Below are 24,928 nucleotides of genomic sequence, written 5' to 3' on the forward strand. Positions count from 1 at the left end.
AAAAAATCATCCAAAAAACAAACCCAAAAATAAATTATTTTAAAAAACAAAGTTTGAATTTTTTTTTTTTTTTTTTAAAAACAACCACAAAATAAATTACTCAGAAAAACATCAACAATCTGAATCAATACATTGAACACACACAATATACGTATATATATATATATATATATATATATATATATATATATATATATATATATATATATATATATATATATATATATATATATATATATACATATATGGCGGAAAACACTCAGGTGACTTGAAGTTTTGCTCTGAGACCTCCAATTTGGCCACATTTCAAAGTTGTCCTATATGCATGTGTGATATCATTGGAAAGCTTAAAATCTCAATTCTATGGGGGAAGAAAAATTTTGAACTGGAGGGCATTTTTTTTTTATTTTTAATTAAATTTTTTAAACAGCAAAACCCTAACTGGAGGTGAGAGCCATGATTTTAACGAAATATTATCGCGTACTTACCTGTTTTTGATCCCAAAACTCCATGTAGCATGTATCACCGAGTGTCAAGACACAGCTGTGAATGGCCACAGCCGGATTTTGGGGGGATTTTATGGGTGAAACATGGTAATATAACAAGGGTCGCGATGCAGAAATCGCAGACATCAAGGAGTGGTCGACATTTTCATATATTTACCCTTTTAAACGTTTTTTTCCCTGCAATTTTTCTTTGTTTGGATCGATTATTTATCATCTAAAATATTGGGGAAATGCAACAGTAACGAAAAAAAAAATACAATTAAGCGATAGTTATGAGGTAGATATCCGTGACTTTTTTACAGACGCTAATTATTTCATGCTGACGTAATTTGTTTAAAAGTTTAAAATATGCGAGTAAATCATTTTTTAAAGTTTTTTTTTTTTTTTTTTTAAACTAAATTTTAGACATCAATTAATGATTCAAAGCTAAAAATGACAGACATTTCAAATAATAAATACGATCACTTACCTACTTTTTATGGCTAGGTCGAAACAAAAGCGGTTGTGCGACGTCTGTAAACGGGGGTTTCCAGGGTAAAACAGACAATTTAAAAATACTTCAGGGACTTAATGCACCATGAATCTGCTATGGCAGCATATAGACATGTTGTTCTATCAAACGCAACAGTTTTTTGGGGCGTTTTTGGGGGCTTAAAATACAGCAGTTTATTTTAAAGAGGGGTGCAAGAGCAGAAACTGCTTTTTCAGCGAAAAACGAGGGATCAATGCATTCTTTTGAAAGCAGCATTCAGTAAATGACGCTTGACGAGCCTTCACTTCACTTGTTGTCTCCTTCCTTCACTTGTTTGACTCGCTCCACGTTCAGTCACATGTGAGGAGGAGAGATAAACACACCGCAGCGGAAACACGAGTGGGAGTGATGTAATGTCGCCTGTCTGCTGACCACGGATGGCTGTGTGTGCCAGGCTCTGCGGAGTGGGTCAGTCGCGGAGGTGCCGAAGGCGTCCGCGGCAGAATCAACAGGACCAGGGCAGCGATTCTGACATGGACGAGGAAGAAGAGGAGCGGATCGTGGGTCAGAGGCGAGGAGACGCCGGCTGCGGGGGCCCGGAGAGCGGCGTCAACACAGCAGGGCCGAGCCGGGTGCACCGCAGCGGGCCGTACGACGTGGGATTCCCGCACCCACAAGCTTTGACGGAACTACCGCCTGAGCTTTTAGTCGAGATTTTCTCTTTGCTTCCCGGAACGACACTACCCACAGTCGCTCTCGTCTGTAAAAAATTTAGGGAGATCCTCAACACAGAAACCATCTGGAGGAGGCGCTGTGTGAAAGGTACAGACACGAGCTCATTTCATTGGCCTGCTGCTAGCCCCGTGTTGCTTGCTACATGGCGTCGATTACACACGACGTGACATTCCTACGTGCAATAAGTTAAATGAGACCCTGCTCGTCTTCCTATTTGAGGCCTTCCTATCGATCGGAAACGGGAAGCGCCGACTCGTCGCTCGCTGTCATAGCAAAGACGGACCGGCTGACATTACTGTTAACAAGGCCCGGTCTCAGCTCAACAATTCCGTTCCGTAGCCTTCCGCTGGCATTGTTGAGATCGGTGTTTCCCCAACCTTTAGTGAAGCGAGGGTCACAGTTTACGTTAGAAAAAATCTCATGGCACACCACCCTAACATGAATGATTCTGAAACAAAGGTATATTCTGGACATGTAAACCATAGGCGGAGTTTGACTTTTGGGGCAGGGGGGCACAACATGTTGATGACCCCAAAACGTAGTGTCAGCAATAAAATTAACAAGAATATTTATAATAATAAGTTGACAATGAGCGTTTTTCATTTCCCATCATTCTTGAGGGGAATTCTAAATCAGGCTGCTTAGGCAATACTTTTCGCCAAGATCGTCATCCATTGAATTTTGTGTCGTGCCAATGTAGTTACACCAGTCAAAAATTGTATCCCTTGGGCGGAGCCATATGGAGGTAGATTTGTGTCTTTATTATTCAATCAAAAAAAGTTACTTCAATAGAAAAAAAAAAAGTTGCTGCAATCAAAATATATATTTTCAACCCCCCCCCCCCAAAAGTAGCTTAAATTAAAAAAAAAAAAGTGAATGCAAAAATAAATTTGAAACTCAAAAAACTAAAAAAAAAAAAAAAAAAAAAAAATGCACGTGAAAGCTATTTTTCTTTGATTAATTTTTTTTTTTTTTTTTTTTTTTTTGGATTGAAGCAACTTTTTGATTGAAATAATGTTGATTTGTGTTTGGGTCACATTTTGGTTTGGACATTTTTCCCTATTTTCCAATCAAAAAATAAGGTGCTTAAAAATATAGATTTTCAAAAACAAAAATCACTTCAATCAAAAAAAGAAACATTTCAATCATAGAAAAAAGTTTTTGAATGCGAAAAAAATATTTGAGATTGAAAAATTTGCATTTGAAAACTTAATTTTTCATTGAAAGAGTTTTCTTTGACTGAAACAATCCTTTTTGTGTTTGGGCCATATTATGATTAGGACATTTTTGTCTAAATCATTCAATCCACACAAAAGTTGCTTCAATCAAAAAAATATATTTTCAATCAAAGAAAAGAATCATTTAAAAAATATTCGCTAAGATATATATATATATATATATATATATATATATATATAATTATATGCAAAGCAAATTTCTAAGGTGCTCGAAAAATAATTTTGACTCATTATAAAAATGTTTTTTTTGTTCATTCATTTTTGTTGCTGTTTTATTGCTTTACAACTTTTATTCATATATAGGAAAGTCAATTATGTGCAATGACACATTTAGGCCACGGGGGCGGGGGGGCTGCCCCCCCCCCCCCCCCTTAAAATCAGCTTATGAATAAGGGTCTCATTTACGTTGAGTCACATATATAGGGTACACACTATCAATACTTAGAGGGAATCCAGTTCTATTGACAGCCATCAATGCCCACATCAATGAACAGCTGAGCAGCCAACTGTCCTTTGCCAGTACCTCCCACATTATTAAGATCGCAAAAATACATTTAAAGGACCGCAACTTTAAGACACTTTTGCACTTGGAGAAATACATAGGTTACTCCCCTTGGCAAATTTTTTTTTTTAGAATCAGCAGTCTTGGAGGATGTTTACCCAATTGTTTAATTTTGGAGGGCAAAAAAAACATATCATTGACTTGACCCAAAACCAAAGTCATTTCTAATGGCTACCTTCTAGCATTAGGAAACAGTAAAAGAAATCTTGGTAAAAACAATTGTGGTAGTCAAAACTAGACATGTGGCGATTGCCAGTTTCAAGGTATACTGTGGTATGAAAAGGTCAAGGTTTCAAAACCGCAATTTTTTTCCCGTCATACCGTCTCTAAGGTATTAAGATATCTTTTATGTCCCAAAAATGCATGGAAAAATCCCCCATTGGCAGCTGCAAGGCTCAACCCTCCCCCACCGGTTGTTGCCCAGTGTCAGTGAGTCAGCTGTGCTACACAATAGCTGGAGGACATGAAGTCCTGAACTTTTTCCCCCATCGAAAGAACGAAATCGCTGGTATGGGAATACTTCGGCTACAGAAAAGTAATAGACGACCACGGCTTAGAGGAGGAGGACCGACCGACATGTAAAACATGTTTGCAATGGGTGGCTGCCGACAAGGCAATACCTCCAATATCATTTCCGATTTATTAAAAAATTAAAGGTAAATAAACACTGTCATGAAACTTTTCCCACCAGCTACAAGAGTTAACTCCAGCGTGTTTAGTAGGGGTGTGACCAAATATCGAACTGGTGCTATATCGTGATACTTTGTATCCCAAAAGGTTATCGATATGCTCCTGCCAAGAATCGAGATATCGTTGTGAAAAGGTGTAAATGTTTAAAAAAAAAAAAAAAAAAAAAAAAGGAACCAACAAGTTGGCTGCCATTGACAGTGCTCGACGCCCAATCCATTTAGACTGGGAACGGTCATTTCCTGTTGAGTTTGAGTCACTGCCTATTCATTTCCCAGGTCACTTCCTGTTCTGTAACTCAAAATAAACAGGGAGTGACACATAAAATACCCCCAAATCAACAGGAAGTAACTGAAAATCAACAGGTAAATGACCTTAAATGGGCCAAAATTGCCTCATTGCCTGGCATTGACTGCCACTGACAGCCATAGACGCTCACTCCATTTGAAGTGGGAGGGATGAACTTTCGTTCATTCGCTGCCATCCTCCCAGTTCAAATGGAGTGGATGTCTACTAGTGATAAACTCATTCAAATTCACAGCAGAAGCTTGTTTTTCTGTTTATTTGTTGTTTTTAGAATATCCTAGAATGATTTCGTGACCAATGTATCGTTAATCGTTGTATCGCCATAGCGTCAGATCATAGTTATTGTGAGCTTTGTATCGCAAATCGTATCGTATTGTGAGGTACCAAGAAGTTCCCACTCCTAGTGTTTAGTGTGTCTAGCGGTGGTAAAACCTGTTCTTTTTCTCTCTGGCAACTGTCTGTGTTGCGAAAGAGTGTGTATAATGTAAACATGATACGACTTATACACACGTGCTTTTTATGGACAATAATTCAAGTAATTTTGTTCTGATGGTAATAATATTGAGCTGTGGCTGTGGGATAAGGCTCACCTGCATTTATTTTAATTTTATTTGGAATATTTTGTTATTTTTTAATTTAACTTAACATTATACTTATTTTCTAATAGGTTTTTAAAAATAAAAATCTTGTTCAATTGATTTTTTTTTTTAAACCCAGATTGTCAAATTAACACATTTTAGAGCTGTAATTGCAAAACCGTGAAACCGTGATATTTTGGCTTTCGGTTATCATACCGTCAGAATATCATACCGGCACATGCCTAGTCAAAACTACTTGTTCTGACAAAGCAGAGGGGGGAAAATGATTGAATCACTAAATGCATGCAATTGCATCAGATCTGATCAGCTCATTAGTTTGTGGTTAAACGGAGTGATCATAATATGGTGAGCTTTTGCACCAAGCCGACTGACCTGAATTATGGCTCCAACTTGGGAGAACTAATCAGGTATTCTTAAAGGTAAATCACCATGCAGAATTGCAAAGTACGGGGTGTTCCAAAATGGTTGACCCCATTCTAAATGCCTATATTTCAGAAACTACTTGATGGATCTTAATGAAACTAAATACACTTTATGTTGAAGGTCATACGTTTAATGGTTAAATTTACAAAGAAAAGTACAAATATTTGCTGGTTCTATTTTTATAAATGTTCAATATGACACGACACGAGGAGTTTGAGCTCGTGCCAAACTCGCTGAATTTTTTTGAAATTTTTGGTGCCAAGTTCGAATTTGTTTTCTAGTTGGTGCCCTCTTTGCAAAACTTGTGAAGACGGCACGCTGCACTGTCTTCGGTGACTAAGTGTGAGCATACTCTAACACGCAAAATGCCTTTTCCTTTGAGGTGAACGACACTTCTTAACTTGAAAAGATAGAAATGCCAAACGTTACACACAAAAACTTGAAACGTTTCTACACAGGCTGTGAAAATTTGATGTCATTCCAACAAAAATTGTCAAAATTATTGGCCCACGAAATGGGGTCGAACATTTTGGAACACCTTGTATGTTGTTTGTCCACACAGTAGGCTGTTTCTGTTGCTTGTTTCTTTTTACGCCGCGCCATAAGTCAAAATGCTTTTCTGTACTTGCTAAAATCTGAACTACAAGGCAAGGTTTTTGAAGGCAATCATAACGTCGAACAGACATCGAAGTGTCAATACAGAAACCTTAAAGCCATATGTGTAGAAAAGAGAATGACCTACAAAATAAAATGAACAAATGGGATGAAATTGGAGTTGCGAATGTGACTGAACTTTGTGAAAACGCCTAAACGAGATGGCATTTACATACAGAATAGCCAAGGGGAAGCCATCACGAACACCTAAACAGAAAAGAACGAGGTAACAATGGTCTAAGGAAAACCTGTTGTGGAAAATGGAAAGTCATAATTATTCAGTGATGAATTGCAAAACTCCATTGGGCAAGGCAATGATGCAACCTTTATGGCTGTTTTTTTACTTAATCACTAAATGCACTTTATGTTAACACTTTGGTCACATTTGTTATGCAAAGAGTTGAACGGATGATTGGGGATAAAGAAATCCTTCTTCAAGAAGATAATGCATCGTGCCATCAAGCAAAATATGAAAACAAGCAGATAATGGCAATTCCTTGGCCTGCAAATAGTCCTTGTCTCAATGTAATTTAAAATATGTGGTGATATTTGAAGAAAATTGTCAATTACAAGGGTCCTACATACAAAGCTGATCTGGCAACTGCAACCAGAGAAAGTTGGAACCAGATTGATGAAGAGCACTGTTTGTGACTCATTAGGTCCATACTTTCATGGATCTCTTGAGTTTCCAGTTATTTCTGATTTTTCTCTGATAGAGGGATTGGAACAGATACTTCTTTGTCACAAAAAACATTCATGAAGTTTGGTTCTTTTATGACTTTATTATGGGTGAACAGAAAAATGTGATCAAATCTGCTGGGTCAAAAATATACATACAGCAGCGCTAATATTTGGTAACATGTCCCTTGGGCATTTTCCCTTCAATTAGGCGCTTTTGGTAGCCATCCACAAGCTTCTGGCAAGCTTCTGGTTGAATCTTTGACCACTCCTCTTGACAGAATTGGTGCAGTTCAGTTAAATTTGATGGCTTTCTGACATGGACTTGTTTCTTCAGCATTGTCCACAAGTTCTCAATGGGGTTTAAGTCAGGACTTTGGGAAGGCCATTCGAAAACCTTAATTCTAGCCTGATTTAGCCATTCCATTACCACTTTTGATGTGTGTTTGGGGTCATTGTCCTGTTGGAAAACCCAACTGTGCCCAAGACCCAATCTTCGGGCTGATGACGTTAGGTTATCTTGAAGAATTTGAAGGTAATCCTCCTTCTTCATTATCCCATTTACTCGCTGTAAAGCACCAGTTCCATTGGTAGCAAAACAGCCCCACAGCATAATACTACCACCGCTGTGCTTGACGGTAGGCATGGTGTACTTGGGGTTAAAGGCCTCACCTTTTCTCCTCCAAACATATTGCTGGGCATTGTGGCCAAACAGCTCAATTTTTGTTTTGTCTGACCACAGAACTTTCCTCCAGAAGGTCTTATCTTTGTCCATGTGATCAGCAGCAAACTTCAGTCGAGCCTTAAGGTGCCGCTTTTGGAGCAAGGGCTTCCTTCTTGCACGGCAGCCTCTCAGTCCATGGAGATGCAAAACACGCTTGACTGTGGACACTGACACCTGTGTTCCAGCAGGTTCTAATACTTGGCAGATCTGCTTTTTGGTGATTCTCGGTTGAATCTTCACCCTCCTGACCAATTTTCTCTCAGCAGCAGGTGATAGCTTGCGTTTTCTTCCTGATCGTGGCAGTGACAAAACAGTGCCATGCACTTTATACTTACAAACAATTGTTTGCACTGTTGCTCTTGGGACCTGCAGCTGCTTTGAAATGGCTCCAAGTGACTTTCCTGACTTGTTCAAGTCAATGATTGTTCAAGTCAATAATCACTCACAAGAAATTGCTAATTCGTGTTGCTGTATGTATATTTTTGACCCAGCAGATTTGATCACTTTTTCTGTTAACCCATAATAAAGTCATTAAAAGAACCAAACTTCATGAATGTTTTCTGTGACAAAGAAGTATCTGTTCCAATCACTCTATTGGAGAAAAATCAGAGTTGTAGAAATAACTGAAAACTCAAGAGAGCCATGACATTATGTTCTTCACAAGTGTATGTAAACTTTTGACCACAACTGTAGGTTTAAATCCTCAGAAATGAGTTATTCAATTTTTTTCCCCTCTGCTCTGGTCGGAAAACATGTAAACTTTACTGACTACCACAATTGTTTCTTTTGATTTTTTTCTTGTATTTCTCAGGGACAGAAAGTTGCCACTTGAAATGAGTAAAATTTGGCAGTAGGTATATGATTTGCTTTTTTTCTCTACAATAAAACAACATAGTGAATATCGACCAAGAGTGGCGAGTCCATAATTTTTGCTGGGGGTTGTACTATTCGCAAATGGCAATTTAAAAGTCATTAACTAGACCTGATGAAACACCAGATCTGTTCTTGTTCAATCTTTGATACTCTTGTGTTTTTTCCAAACAAGACCATTACAATTTTGCTCTTTTATACTCACTTATCATTTATGTTGGCTTTCAAATGGGACCTGAGTTCTAATTTCTCATCATTAACATGTAAATGTGAACTTATCAGACAATAAGTATCCTTGAATCCTTTATCCAAACTGTCCTTTCAAGAGTTGGAGGTATAGATTAGCCAAAAATTTAGGCCCTAATGTCAAGAGTCAAAATTAATGGACAACAAGAAACTGAGATGTGTATTTTTCCCCATTGTGTATGAGTCGGAATATCTAGTTTGAAGTTTGTATTTAGTGCGTAGGAGCATATTATGCATTTGTGATTGCCCCCAGCATGTCAACAATGTCTATTTGGATCAAGTTGCCTGCTAATGGTGTAGCTGCCTTGAAATTTCTCTCTTGCCATCACAGATGACTAAGTTGTCTCTTTTAATCACTGCCACAATGTAAAAAAAAAAAAAAAAAAAAAAAACAGTTGCATAACACATCCCATATCAATTCCCAATAACATGTAGTACCAGCGCTTTTATTTGTCTTTTTCAAATGTTTATTTTTTCCTCTGCAGAGTTCCACATGAAAGAGGATCTGAGAAAAATGGAAGTGGGTGGAGTTTCTTGCCATGACCTATATGTAAAACGTGAGTATGATTGTATTTGAGTGAATTGTAAACCATAAGCATAACACTGTAGTTGTACTACTTTGTAATATGCTATTACAAGAAAATAAACAATAAAAAGAAGCACTAGAGCAGTGGTCCTTAACCTTGCTAAAGGTACTGAACCCCATGAATTTCACGCGTGCACTAACCGAACCCTTAGGAATTAGAAAAATCTTTTTTTTTTTTTTTCCAAATTCAAAGTCGATATATCAAAACTAGCAAGCTAAAATCTAAGTGAATTTCCACTCAAATTTCTTCTCATTTAGACATCATGTTTTTAAATAAGCCAAAATGTATGTTTTAATCTTCATGCTAAACCAAGACTGGCCCAATGCGCTTGTCTTTTTCATCAATTTTTCATTCAAATTTGGAGGAATATGTCTTTTATTGTTCAACATTAAACCTGCTTGGTTGGAATAACCTTCATTGTGCAATTTCGTCTTGTTTAGATCTCAAATGAGATCAAATTTAATGGAAAAACCCTGCACAAAATGACCAGCAAATTTGCTCACAAAGTCTAATCTTTTCACAAATCCAATATACAGGGTGAATTTACAACAAATAATTCGGCCTTTTGATTTTCTTTTCACATTGGAAATAAAAAAAATCGATTCATTTCACACTGCTTCTATTTTCGTATTCATGTTGACATTCTCATCCATCGCATCTTTGCCGCATATACTATTTTCATGGTGTAAAATGTAACACAAATGTTGTTTTCATATGTAAACGCAGTGCACGTTACCTGTAGGTTTGTTATACTTCCTCATACCAAGTGAGAGTCAACCTTCCACTGAACAAACCAGTTTATCCTGTCATCAGATAGAATAGACTGACTCATTGAACCCCTGGGATTCGATCGAACCCAGGTTAAGAACCACTGCACTAGAGGAATGGATGTTGATGGTTTGCATACACTGTAATACTTAAGAGCAGAAATCATTTGCCTTTGTCATTTGTGATTAAAGGAGCATAGTATATATTTTTTTCTCAGCACATTTTGTCATTCATTAGAGTGCATAGTCGGTCAGAGAGCACTTGAATCTGTGGCTTCTCGACATGCCTGTGTTGTACCTGTTCAGGTGTTAACCCACGAGTTAAGTCTGGACGCTTCATGAAGCTTCTTCCTGACTACGAACATATGGACTATAAAGACCTGTACACACACCGTATGTACACTGGCCATTGCATTGCACAAATGGCCTCGGCACGAGGGCTTTTGTACAGTATATTTGTTGGGGGTTCTACCCTGGGTGTAACTTTGATTGAAAGTGTTTTTGCTTTCTCTGTGAATTATAATTGATTTTAGTGGCCAGAAATCGAGACATAGATGCATGGTGTTTTGTAACGCAAGCTGACAGAGTGCAACTCAATCCGCGAACTTACTCCCTTGAGGTTTCTAGTAAAGTGAACTCTACATAAAATACTCAACGAAAAATGAGTGCTGTGCTGTGCGCTTTTGCCTAAAGTGTATGCATAGCAATTCTGTATTCGCTGCTGATAATGGTCCATTGTCTTGTTGTGTTGCAGTTCTTCATCCATACAGACACATTTTGGGATTATGGCAGCCAGACATAGGCCCTTATGGGGGGTTACTCAATGTTGTGGTAAGCACAAATATGTTTTGCGAAATGTAATTTTTAGTTGCAGATGTTTGACAAGAAGGCCATATGCTGGCTGGTAAATTTATCAAAGGTTGATGGGCTGTTCATCATCGGATGGATGTACTTGCCACCTCATGATCCTTGCGTGGAAGATCCTATGAGAAGACGGCCTCTCTTTCGAATCCACATGTGGGAAAGCAAAAAGGCTACCGTGGAGTGTATGTATGGACACAAGGGTCCCCACAAAGGAGACATCCAGGTGAAGCCTGACACACGCATGCACACACACAAACCTGAATGTGAGAAACTATTGAAACGAGTGGATTCCCGAATGTGAGTTTACTTGCGAAAAGTAAGTAAATTTCTGGTATGTTATTTTTAGACTGTCAAGAAGGATGAATTCTCAACAAAATGTAACCAGACAGATCATCACCGCATGCCCGGAGGCAGACAAGAAGTACATCAACTTTTAAGTTACTTCTTCTGCGCATTTTTCTTGATGAGGTCTTGATGAATTAAAACTCTTATTACAGCATTTTGACGTGTGTGTGTGTGTGTGTGTTTGTGTAGGAGTTCAGAACATGGCTGGAGGAAGAATGGGGCCGGACGCTAGAAGAGATTTTCCATGAACATATGCAGGAGCTCATTCTGATGAAGTTTATTTACACCAGCCAATATGAGTATGCAACATTTGCATGCACAGGTTTTTACATGCGATACTTTCTAACTCCAGATTTGTGGAGTATGAATTCTAAAATCTCTGTGTAGGCACATAAGCTGTATTTTACAATTATTGGGTAGACCACAGAGATCAGATGCACACTTCTGTGATTTATACAGTAGCTATCAATTATAACAATATTGACTTTGTACAGTATTGTCACAATCAAATATGTAAGAGAGTTTTATCAAATGTTCTGTGTTGACAAAGGTAACACAGTATTGTTAAGATTTCATTTATCCCCATTTAAAAGTATAATAAAATATGGACCAGCCACAACATGACTGCTCACAGGTCTCTGAATGATTACAGTAGTTCTATGCCATAATGGGACATAATAGACATAATGTTAAATTGATACCACTCTGACATTATCAATCTGAAATCATCATTATTACCTTTATGGTAAAAGCAGAACATTTGATACAACTCGTGGATTGGATGTTTTGCCAGTGATCATGTTTGTTAGGGGGCTGGCAGGTCGGTGTAGTGTATATGCCAACAACAAAGTGAATGTAGGAGCTACTGTATTTACAAAATACTGTTCACAGTATGTATGAAGTAGTAAATTATTCATAATATTATCTATAACATTGTAAACTGTCGATCAACGATCTTTTTTTTTCTCTCTCTTGTCAGCAACTGTTTGACATATCGGCGGATCTACTTGCCTCCTTTAATGCCGTCTGACTTGATTCAGCCCGGTCTATTTAAAGGCACATATGGCAGTCACGGTTTAGAGATTGTCATGCTCAGCTTTCATGGGATGTCTGCAAGGGCCACCAAGCTCACCGTAAGTTACTAATGTACTGTACTGTACTACACCTCAGTAAGCTGTCTATGGCATTTCTTTTTGAAAACATTATTAGTCTTGGACAATGCAAAAAAAATAGATGTTCATAACCTTTCACACACAGATTTTTCCACTGCAAAGCAACTCCGTTATCAATCATTAACAAATGCCGTCTGGGCCATTTTACTGTTGGTAACATGGTGATGTCCCTGAGCAATGACTCTTACCATCTGAGTTCCTTTCACACATAGCACCGAGTAAATTTTAAAAAAGGTAAAACATCAAATGAATTTTACTGAAAGTATGCATACATAAAAAATCTGAGCCAGTTGAGTACATGCAGTCATGTGAAGAAATTAGGACACCCTCTGGAAGTTTTCTGACATATTTGGTCAAATGGATATTCAATATCAATTTTAACAATCTTGAGAGATTCAAGTAATAAAACTAAACAATCAAAACTGAAAAAAAGATTTTCATATGATTTTCTGTAAAATGTAATTTTAAATAAATGCGATTTCTGTTGAGGAATAAATTAGGACACCCCCACATTCAATCCCACTTAAAATAGCTAAAATCACATACAGGTGTATCACATCAGGTGCACATGATTAGAACATCATTACCCAGTGTTTTGAGGTAGGATTGCCTTATTTAAACCTCACATTTAGTTTGGTGTGCCCCTGACTGTTGAAGTGAGAGAAAACACCATGGTGAAATCAAAGGAGCTGTCTAAGGCCTTCAGAAAGAAATTGTAGACGGTTATGAGTCTGGTAAGGGATTTCAAAAGAATTTAAAAATAGAATAAAATGAGCCATTCCACTGACTGGAAAATAGTCTACAAGTGGAGGCCATTCAAAACAACTGCCAACATGCCCAGGTCTGACCGTCCAAGCAAGTTCACCCCGAAAGCAGACCGCAAGATGCTAAAAGAAGTCTCCAAAAACCTTAAAATATCATCACTGGACCTACAGCAGGCTCTTGCTACTGTTGATGTGGAAGTGCATGCCTCTACAGAGACTTCACAAGTTTAACCTTCATGGGAGGTGTTCAAAGGGGAGACCTTTGCTCTCCAAGCAGAACATGAAGCCAGACTGAAGTTTGCCATAGTGAATGTAGACAAAGACCAGGGCTTCTGGAATAATGTTCTTTGAACAGATAAATCTAAAATTTCATTATCTGGACACCAGAACAGAGGACATGCTTGGCGTTAACCCAATGCAGCATTCCAAGAAAAGAATCTCATACCAACTGTGAAATGTAGAAGTGCAAGTGTTTTGGTTTGGAGATGCTTTGCTGCAGCAGAACTTGGCCAGCTCATCATCATGAATTCTATCGTGTGTCAGAGTGTGCTTGAGGAACATGTGGGATCATATGTGAAAAAATTAAAGCTGAAGAAAACTGGACCCTGCAACATGACAATGACCCAAAACACCAGTAAATCCACCAAGGACTGATTGAAAAGGAAACAATGGAGAGTCCTGGAATAGCTGAGTCAAAACCCAGATCTTAATCCCATTGAGATGCTGTGGGATGACTTGAAAGGGGCTGTACATTCAAGTAACCCCTCAAACATCTCACAGCTTAAAGTATTCAGCGTTGCGGAGTGGGGCAAACTTTCTTCAGATCGATGTCAAAGACTGGTAGATGGCTACAAAAAGCGTCTCACTGAAGTTATTTCAGCCAAAGGGGGTAACACTAGCTATTGGGTTGTAGGGTGTCCTAACTTTTTCCTCAGTTAGCATATGCATTTTTGTTCATATATTTGGTTTAATGAGTAAAACAATGTTATTTTTTGTTGTTCACCTGCAATTAAATCACTTTTTTTCTAGAGATAAAGCAAAAAAAGATCTGACATTAATATGTGAACATTTCTTAATAAAGAACTGAATATTTTCATGGGGTGTCCTAATTTTTTCACATGACTGTATGAAAGCGCTTAGCAGAGAACCACAAATGAATTTATTAATAATTACGGTAATTCATCAGTCAATATTTTGATTACACTCAAGGAAAAAAAACATTTTTTTTCACCCCTTTATCAAAATTATTTTAACTGTGCAGAAAGGTGTGCAAACGCGTTTCTGCACATCATCATGTGTATCATAAAGTGGTTGCACATGCTAAAATGATAGGCTCGTCAATGTTGACAAAGTGTGGCGTATGGATGTCAATTTCATTGTTGGCCAGTGTCCTCGCAGGTGATTTGTCAATCAATAAATCCGTTGCTTATTGGTTGTAGTGCCAGGTGACAGAGACAGAAATAGAACAAAATTCCCATGTTAACCTAACTTCTGAGCAGGTTGATATCAAAACCGATATAGAATATAGCGATAGAATAAAATACAGATTCATAAGTTTGTAGCTTTATGCATTTATTCTGGAAGTATTGGTTAAACAGTTAAGATTAGAGGAAAACTCTTAAATCTTCTGCTTGTGCTCCTAAAATTTTAGGTTCTGTGCTCAGAGTAAAAAATGTTACTCTGGAGCCTTATCTTTCAATGCCCTTTTATACTGTAATAGGCTATGTATAGCCACTAACACATTCACTCATCATTTGTTTTGTTTTTAAGGCGGCAGAGTGCACCTTGCAATCCAGCAAGTGCATTCTGCCCCTCCTGAACATAGTGTAGTTTGGCATATTCATTAAAAAGAATCCAACTTTGTAGAAGCAGTATATTGACAAGGCGACTAGACAAATAAGACACGCCAATAATATCGTAATACAGGTTGTTCCAAAATAGTTGACCCCATTCTAAATGCCCATATCTCGGAAACTACTTGATGGATCTTAATGAAACTAGATACACTTTATGTTGAAGGTCATAAATTTTATTGGTTAAATTTACAAAGAAAAGTACAAATATTTGTTGGTTCTATGACAAATTTTCATAAATGTTCAATATGAGCGCCACCTTTGACTCTTCACACGTGGAGTCCGTTTTCGAGCTCGTGCCAAATTCGCTGAAATTTCTTGAAATTTTTGGTGCCAAGTCCTATTTTGTTTTGTAGTTGGTGCCTTCTTTGCAAAATTTGTGAAGAAGGCACGGTCTTTGGCGACTCAGTCCGAGCATACTCTAAAACGGCAAGTGAAGTGAACGGCATTTCTTAACCTGAAAAGACAGAAATGGCAAACGTTACACACAAAAACTTAAAACGTTCTTACACAAGCTGTGAAAATTTGAGGTCATTCCAACAAAAATTGTCAAAATTATTGGCCTACGAAATGGGGTCAAACATTTTGGAACACCCTGTTTATTGTAATTTCTCCAATATAATGCGCTCTCGTGTACTATATAGTTCGCCCCTGCTCCAAATTCTTTCTTCCAAACACTTTTTTCCACTCACGTTTTATGTGTTTCAAAGCAATTTGTACACATCAATCAGTTAGAGATTGGGAAGGTCCTTCAAGTAGGTACAAAACATCCATAGCCGTTCATTTCCTTAACATCAATGGCAAACCAGAGTCTGAAATTCAGAGGGGGAAATTTGAGTCTGTTCAAGCCACTTCTCTCTTTATACATTAATAAGCAATGCTCTCGATATTCCGCACACTTTTACATCAATGCACTATTGCACTTCTGCAACACCCCTTCAAGCAGGTTGGACAAAATCTCTATTTCAAGCAAAAGCTTTGCCATACAAAGTGCGCCACATAATTATTCAAGCAGGTCAGTGGTTCGTCTTGCATGGCACAGTTAGCCTGGTTCATACTGCGTACAATGGGATCATTTTATTACCTTTGTGTAATATGTAACAAAGATAATCTAATCAGGTTGTGACATGATACATATGATTTTTAGGGTATCTTTGGTCCATTGGTGCTCGATGAACTCTAAATGAACCAAATGTGTAGATTCATTGTCTTTGTTCTAGCCGTAAGTGGTTACAATGGTGTCTTTAACACCATGGACTAAAAAAACAAAAAAAAAACAAGTTCCAATCTGATTGGACGATGTACCTGATGAAAATCTGACTTCCAAAAATGATAATGCAGTTTTGCCAATACTTATACAATGGTATTTTTATGGATTCGAAGGATCAATAGAACTATGACTATTCTAGCTAACTGTATTTTTACTGTACATGCAGGGAGATCCCAATGTTCCTGCTGGGCAACTGACTTTGGACATTGACCTGAGCCAGCCGTTGGACCTCCCAGACTTGGAACATCAGCGCAATATAGAGGAGCTGTCACGCCTTATATTGGGGGTACATGAGCAAGTACAGAGGCAGCAGACGTTAGGCACTCCTGCCACAGTGAGAGCCCCTGCTAGTGGCAATGCTCCCGCAGAAGATGTTGCCAATATTAGCGTCAGTTCCGATGGTTGCCTTCCAGGTCCAAGTACGGATCCAAATTCATTTGAGAGCCAACCCTTCATTCTCCCCCTGGGAGTCATGGCTCGCAATGAAGTGTACCCACGTACTTGCAGAAAATGGTAAGAATCTCGGAAGGCAAGGCAAATTTATTTATATAGCACAATTCAACACAAGGCAATTCAAAGTGCTTTACATCACATGAAAACCATAAAAATCACATTTAAATCAACACAACGTAAAAACCAAGACAAAAGATCACATTTAATCACAGAATAAAAATAAATAAATAAAAAATAAAACAAAAATAGAAATAAAGCAAAAACTACTACTACTAATAATCATTGAAATCAGCAATGGAGATAAGCACAAGAGGAATAGAAGGCAGGTAGATTGAAATATATAGACAGTTATGGATATGCAGTGCTAAACAAAAGCGTTTTTAGCCCTGATTTAAAGGAGCTAACAGTTTGAGCATACTTCAGACGTTCGGGTAACTTGTTCCAGAGGTGAGGAGCATAATAACTAAATGCTGCCTCACCCTGCTTGGTTCTTGTTCTTGGAACATGCAGAAGACCCGTTCCAGACGACCTTAGGGGTCTAGATGTCTCATAGGAATCTAACAAGTCAAGCATGTATTTTGGTCCAAGGCCATTAAGTGTTTTGTAGACGAGCAGTAGTATTTTATAGTCTATCCTTTGACTCACTGGAAGCCAGTGTAGCGATTTCAAAACCGGTGTAATGTGGTCTAGCTTCCTTGTATTTGTGAGGACTCTGGCTGCAGCATTCTGTACTAGCTGCAGCTTCCTGACTGATTTTTTATCAAGACCTGTAAATATACCGTTGCAGTAGTCCAATCTGCTGAAAACGAATGCATGCATAAGTTTTTCCATGTCTTGTTGAGTCAGAAGCCCCTTAATTCTGGTTATATTTTTTAGGTGGTAATAAGCGGATTTAGTGACGGACTTTAGATGGCTATCAAATTTTAGGTCTGAGTCAATAATTACGCCAAGGTTTCTGACTTGATTTGTAGCTGTAAGTGACATTGTGCTAAGCTCGGAAATATAAATTACAGTCTAATAACTCACAGTAGTGTTTTTTACTCCCCGGGGAAAAAATAAATGAAAATGAAAAACATTTTCATAGAACATCTCGATTTAACGTACGCGAAAACTACAGATTTGTGATTTGTCTTTCTGGAAGTCAAAACAATTGCGCGTTGAGAGCAAAGTCAGTTTGAGTGCTGTTGTTTTGCTGACACAATCAAATGACAGAGGTTATTTTATTGTATTTTTTTTGTTTCAGCTTCTGTCGTGGAACCACTTTGGTACATACAGTATATCCAGATAGTTTATTTTGGTATCATTCTGAAGTCAAAATGACACTATTCTGGAACATTCTGAACTGGTTTTGGAAAATTAGCTATACAGTTTTAAAATGGAGACGGAGGAGGTGTGTCTGACAATACCTAAATGAACATTCCCATTCAAAACACATAACGTAACCGCAACACTGTTTGGAATTACAGCATTTGTGCCATCAAATCACCATAACAGTTATTTTCCTAACCATAACTTCCTTTCTAACGTTAGAATTCAAACAAAATGGAGGTGAGAAACGGAAGCACGTATGTAATCTTAGTCAGAGGTGGGTAGTAACGGGTTACATTTACTTGGTAACATTTAGTTGAGTAACTTTTTGAGAAAAATGTACTGTATGTCTAAGAGTAGTTTTACGAAGCCATAGTTTTTACTTTTACTTGAGTAGATTTGTGAAAAGGCAACGTTACTCTTACTCCGCTACTTTCGACTACACTACTCGTTACATTTATATTTACATTTACACTCCTCTTTATTCTACATATGAGATTGTACTTTTACTTTTTTTGCCAGAGAAGCCAACAATGTCTCAACCAGTTTCACCAATGAGACGTCGCAATAATAATCACATGACGCCATTATACCAATCAGACTCAAGCTTGCCGTTCTATGATCACGCCAGCCCTTTCAATCACGTGGCGTCTTTAAAGCACATTCTTAAAAAATTAAGTATTTGACATAGCGCACCACCATCAACATGACTCAAAAGCGCTGATTTTAACCTCTCACAGTTTTTATTTGGCACCGATTGACCACTGAAAATCAGAGATATGATCCTTTTAATTTCATAATAGGAAATATGATTTCTCCACTAGAGGGCACTCATGCTCTTTGGACAAATAATACATAATTTCTGTAAATTTTCTTCTGTCGCCGGAAGTCAATGTTTTTTGTTGTTGTATTTCTTGGGCTTAATGTGTTTATGTAATAATGTGTTATAGTACAGTATAATAATAACAAAAGTTCATATAGATAACTTTGCGCTGAGAAAAAAATTACCATTGTTAAAAAAAAGGGAAAAAATCTAACATCTTAAGCATTTACTCACAATGTTACTCATTATTTGAGAATTTTTTTTCACCACTTACTCGGACAGTACTTGAGGACATTTTTTGGATGACCAATTTTACTTTTACTTGAGTAATATCATTTTGAAGTAACGCTACTCTTATTTGAGTAAAACTTTTGGCATCTCCACCCACCTCTGACCCTAGGACTGGTGATAAAACGGTAGTTAAGAAGTCTCCTTGTCCGTGGCTCACTAGTGCCTGGTCCTGATATAGGATCGCAACACTTTCGTGGGGATGATTAAAAGTAACGTAAAAAAAAATATTTTCAATATTTGCTTTAAATTTACAGTATTTATGTACTGTTGTTGTTTTAGCTCCACACAAAAAATATATCGGGTGTTCTTTGGGCACGCAAAAGAGTGTCTCAATCAAACCATCAGCATTAACAAATGATGCCTTGTCCGCATTGGTATATCATTTATACACTCTATTTACAGAGTGTGAAATGTGGCGGTTTCAATTATCAAATGTTTGCTAATCGACGAATTGTTTAGAGACATTATTCGACTGACCGGAGGGAGGGTTCAAGATTCCAATTCACATTTACAACTAAAATATTCCGCAAATAGTAATACAGTGCTAGCCAAAAGTATTGACCCCCCTGCAGTTCTGTCAGACAATGCTCAATTTCTCAGAGAAAATGATTTCAAATACAAATGCTTTGGTAGTTATATCTTCATTGATTTTGCTTGCGATGGAACAACACAAAAGAGAATGGGAAAAAAATTATATCATTATTATTTTACACAAAACTCCAATAATGGGCCGGACAAAAGTATTGGCACCCTCTGCCTAATACTTGTTAGCACAACCCTTAGACAAAATAACTGCGAACAACCACTTCCGGTATCTATCAACAAGTTTGCTGGAATTTTAGACCAGTCTTCTTTGGCCACCTGCTCCAGGTCTCTGAGATTTGAAGGATGTTTTTTCCAAATTGCCATTTTCAGATCTCTCCACAGGTTTCCTGTGTGATTCAGATCTGGACTCATTGCTGGCCACGTTAGAAATCTCCAGTGCTTTCTCTAAAACCATTTTCTAATGCTTTTTAAAGTGTGTTTTGGGTCTTTGTCCTGGTGGAAGACCCATGACCTCTGAGGGAGACCCGGCTTTCTCACATTGGGCCCTACATTATGCTGCAAAATTTGTTGGTAGTCTTCAGACTTCACAATGCCATGCACACGGTCAAGCAGTCCAGTGCCAGAGGGAGCAAAGCAACCCCAAAACATCAGGGAACCTCTTTGACTGTGGGGACTTCTGAAGGCCTCGTTTTTTTCCCCTGTAAACTCTATGTTGATGCCTTTTCCCAAAAAGCTCTACTTTTGTCTCATCTGACCAGAGAACTTTCTTCCAAAACACTTTTGGCTTTCTCAGGTAGGTTTTGGCAAATTCCAGCCTGGCTTTTTTATGTCTCTGGGTCAGAAGTGGGGTCTTCCTGGGTGTTCTACCATAGATTCCCTTTTCATTCAGACCCCGACGGATATCACGGGTTGACACTGTTGTACCCTCGGACTGCAGGACAGCTTGAACTTGTTTGGATGTTATTCGAGGTTCTTTATCCATTATCCGCACAATCTTTCGTTGAAATTTCTTGTCAATTTAGGTTTCAGCCACAGTGCCATGGGCTGTACACTCATTGATGACACTGCGCACGGTAGACACAGGAATATTCAGGTCTTTGGAGATGGACTTGTAGCCTTGAGATTGCCCATGCTTCCTCACAATTTTTCTTCTCAAGTCCTCAGACAGTTCTTTGGTCTTCTTTCTTTTCTCCATGCTCAATGTGGTACACACAATGACACACAATCCATTTTAACTGGCTGCAAGTGTGATTCAGTTATTGCCACCACCTGTTATGTGCCACAGGTGCTGATAGTTACACAAATTAGAGAAGCATCACATGATTTTTCAAAGGGTCCCAATACTTTTGTCGTGCCCATTTTTGGAGTTATGTGTAAAATGATAATGATTTAATTTTTTTCCCCATTCATGTGTTTTTTAATTGCAAGCAAAATAAATGAAGATATTACTACCAAAGCATTTGTAATTGCAATCATTTTCTAGGAGAAATTGAGCATAATCTGACAGAATTGTAGGGGTGCCAATACTTTTGGCCAGCACTGTATAACATTATAGCAAAAATTTCATTTGTACATAAACCGATTGGTCAAAATAATCGTTTTTGCTAGTCGTAGTTTATATACACACCAGTCTATATAAACTCAAAAAACAAGGCAAATTATGTTGGAGGAATGGAAACAGTTGGGTCGATAGGTTCATTGTACTTGCTGCTTTTATTATTACTGGCATATCTGTATGTGTATTTGTTTGTGCAAAGTAGTTCACAAATGGTAATTTATGAATTACCTGACGCACCCATGATGATCTCTCACTGGACCCTAGGTAGTAATCACTGTCTTACGGGCCGTTTACATGGTGACGCTGCAACACCAAGACACATCGATTGTGTTGCAGAATGGCCTCGCCTTTACATGGTGGCAGTGAAACTGGAAGGCGAAGACATAAACTCTTGATTCCGACCTCCAAAGTGAAACAATTCGATTGCGGGGATTGCTCCACAACCATATGAACGGAAGGCTCTTGCTCGATGTGTCACTCGGGTGACCCATCATTGCGTGCATGCGCAGTCGCTGCTACTAAATATGCAAAACGGCAAACATGGTGGAGCGTCAGCTTTAATATACTCATTCATTCAGAGACACTTATCCTCACTAGGGTCACGGGTGTGCTGGAGCCAATCCCAGCTAACTATAGGCAGCACTTTAATGTACTGTTTTTATAATATTTTAAATTTAAATATTTTGAATGTTCACGTGTTTGTGGCTTTTAAAGCAAAAGAAAAAAATGCGTGGACGCCATTGCGTCAAGTGTGCGGGAATGTTGTTTTCCAGGCTGGGGAGTTTGTTGTGCATCATTGGCTGTCGCCTTGTAAAACTGCACTGCCCCCCAGGGCTTGGCATGAATACTACATCATTTTCACGCAGAATTGCGACATCATTCGAATAGCGACAGAACCATGTAAATGCACACATAAAATTTGTCATTCTTGGAGCGTCACCATGTAACCAGCCAGTGTGAGGTGACAGACAATGAGGTGTGCAAGAGTACAGTCATTTTCCCATTTCTCTTAAAGTGTCCAGAAAATGTTATTTTATTTTATTCTATCAACAAACATGAAAAGGCCGACCAACAAATTGGTCTTTTTGTAGATAGCAGACGGTACAATAAACTTGTTTGTCCATTTGATGCCATTCATATAAGAGAAACCGCCAAACTGTCATCATTTGTGTGGTATGGTGCCACGGCACTATAGTTGGTAATCATTGGGATATACCATGTGTCCATTAACAAACATAATAATGATGTTTTGTTTTTTTTCATCTTTATAATAACTGAAGAATTTGTGTGCACCATCACAGCTTCTATGGAACAGGGCTGATTGCCGGGCACGGCTTCACAAGTCCAGAGCGCACCCCAGGGCTATTTGTGCTCTTTGATCAGGATCGTTTTGGCTTCATCTGGCTGGAGTTGAAGTCTTTCAGTCTCTACAGTCGCCTGACAGACCACCTAGCCCATGCACATGCCCCAAATTTGGAGCGATTTGAGGCCATGCTGCGCAATATGCAGTCGTGGACATCATGAGGACACAAGCTTTAAGTCCTTTCTGGCAATACAAATACATCACCATCCTAATGCCAATTATAAGATGTAGTACATTACACCTCACGGCCCCACCCCAACCCACCTTCACAGCGGTACATATTAGATTGCGAAATGACCTTTTCCAGCCTCAATAAATGTTTATCAACCTTTTGTTTTACTATCTAGTCGGGTTCAAGTGTTCCTAGTACAGCATGATAAGTATGTCTATTTATTTATTTATTTCATCCAGGAGAAACTGATGCGATACTACAAACCACTTATCACGGAACAAACTTTATGTGCCTCTGATTGTAATCATGTCTGTACTAAGTAGTGTTTGAGAAGGTCATGGTGTGAAATGCATTTCCATTCAGTGCCCATTATGTTGAACAACATGCTGCATTTTTATTTGCATTTGGTTTTGCAGCAGATTGTGTTTAGGAAAAAGTATGCCTTGAACATTAGTTTGTACAATACATGTATTTAAATAGACAGCTTCTCAGGTAATTTTTGTCACAAATGTGAATAACACAACACCATTCGCATCTATTTGTTGTAAAGGTTAATCAAGTTTGATCAACTGTAAATATTGAGCCCACTATAGATAAAGTGGGTTTGTAGCAATTACTCTCTTAGCAAACAGTGAAGCTCAGATTGTTTTTGCTCTTTGAGCACTATTGGTGTTTTCAATGATATGCTTTGGGTCAAAGATTATTTCACCATACCTTACTTAAAATTGTCAGTAGAAGACATGTACTCGAAAAGAATAAGCTATACATACACATTATTCATTCACTTTATGTGTTAATTAGGTTGCTTTGAGCTGGACAAAATATGGCAACTTCTGATATGTATATCATGTTTGCAATTTGTTTGCCCTGACATTTTGCCCCATCCACAACTTTCTAAATTATTTCATGTCACTTTGTAGTTGGACATTATGTAACCCCAACATCCTCTCTCATCCTACCTATACCACTTAATGTATATACCTACTGTATGTACTGTATGTCTTGTTATGGCTTGATGGCATTGCCCAGTAGCTTTCTTACTACAAGTGCACTTTTCTGGGCAGAACAGAATAGTAACTCATATCTAAAGACCTGGAACACTGGGCAGCATATTCGTGGTAGACTGCAGATATATTAACATCTGAAAAAAGAAAAGCTTTTGGCTTGTTCATCTGAACCAAAATACAGTTCAATAGATTTTCATATGTGCACGTTATTTGTACCCAACTATGTAATTGGTCAACCTTAGTGTTCCTTTTCACTCATCTGCAGGACTCATTAGAGCAGGGGTGCCCAAGTCTGGTCCTTGAGAGCCCCTATCCGGCTTGTTTTCCATGTCTCCCTCATTTAACACACCCTAATCATTTCGTCAGCAAGCTCTGCAGGAGCTTGATAATGATCGCGGTTATTTAATTCAGGTGTGTTGGAGGAGGGAGACATGGAAAACAAGCTGGATAGGGAATCTCAAGGACCGGACTTGGGCACCCCTGCTCTGCAGGAGCTTGATAATGATCCCGGTTATTTAATTCAGGTGTGTTGGAGGAGGGAGACATGGAAAACAAGCTGGATAGGGGATCTCAAGGACCGGACTTGGGCACCCCAGAATTAGAGTAATCTATAACATTCAGTTGCAAAAAGCAATTTGTTTTTTTCCCTCGTAAATTTTGTGTTTAAAGGATTACCATCAAACATTTACAATTTATAATCATCTATACTATTACCATGCCCTTTTTGTAAAAAAAAAAAAAAAGAAATCTGTAGTATTTTACTCAACAATTACCATCATTTGTTCCCTGAAAAAAATTATCCCTTGTACAAATTAGCTATTCCTCTGTCACTCACTTGGGTACAACGTACAAAGTTTGTATTTTGTTTTTTTGCATTGGAATATTTAATATAAATGAAAATTAAAACATACTACACAACAGTTAAATGAGTCAATTCTTTTTAAGCTGCATGGTGAATTATTGGTTAGCAAATCAGGTTCCACGCCACCATAGTAATAGGGATAAGCAGTACAGAGATTAAATGGATGGAGTATGTTTTATATTTTTGTGAAGATTTTAGAAAATTACAAGTGGACCAATACAGT

The 24,928-nt window shown here is 38.1% G+C and overlaps 1 protein-coding gene across 2 annotated transcripts; it reads left to right on the forward strand.

Moving 5' to 3' along the window:
- Window positions 1-1,278: 1,278 nt before the first annotated feature.
- Window positions 1,279-24,615, forward strand: fbxo31 (F-box protein 31). Of its 2 annotated transcripts, XM_057836763.1 has the most exons (10): window positions 1,279-1,800; window positions 9,186-9,257; window positions 10,361-10,447; window positions 10,809-10,885; window positions 10,974-11,141; window positions 11,265-11,339; window positions 11,453-11,562; window positions 12,243-12,396; window positions 16,489-16,835; window positions 22,603-24,615. In XM_057836763.1, exons 1-10 carry the CDS (start codon window positions 1,416-1,418, stop codon window positions 22,823-22,825), a joined length of 1,698 nt encoding a protein of 565 aa, XP_057692746.1. In that variant the 5' UTR covers window positions 1,279-1,415; the 3' UTR covers window positions 22,826-24,615. The 2 variants fall into 2 exon arrangements, with proteins under 2 accessions (XP_057692746.1, XP_057692745.1); XM_057836762.1 differs by lacking the exon at window positions 10,361-10,447 and having other exon boundaries at window positions 1,281-1,800.
- The last annotated feature ends 313 nt before the right edge of the window (window positions 24,616-24,928 follow it).

The sequence above is a fragment of the Corythoichthys intestinalis genome, chromosome 5, assembly GCF_030265065.1.
Source record: "Corythoichthys intestinalis isolate RoL2023-P3 chromosome 5, ASM3026506v1, whole genome shotgun sequence".
Lineage (NCBI taxonomy): Eukaryota > Metazoa > Chordata > Actinopteri > Syngnathiformes > Syngnathidae > Corythoichthys > Corythoichthys intestinalis.

Bases quoted from the DNA above. Each gene is read 5' to 3' on its own strand.
- fbxo31 (XM_057836763.1), top strand. From the start codon at position 1,416: ATGGCTGTGTGTGCCAGGCTCTGCGGAGTGGGTCAGTCGCGGAGGTGC. The intron at 11,142-11,264 runs GTGAAGCCTGAC...TGTTATTTTTAG, and splicing joins CCCACAAAGGAGACATCCAG to ACTGTCAAGAAGGATGAATT. The intron at 11,340-11,452 runs GTACATCAACTT...GTGTTTGTGTAG, and splicing joins TGCCCGGAGGCAGACAAGAA to GAGTTCAGAACATGGCTGGA.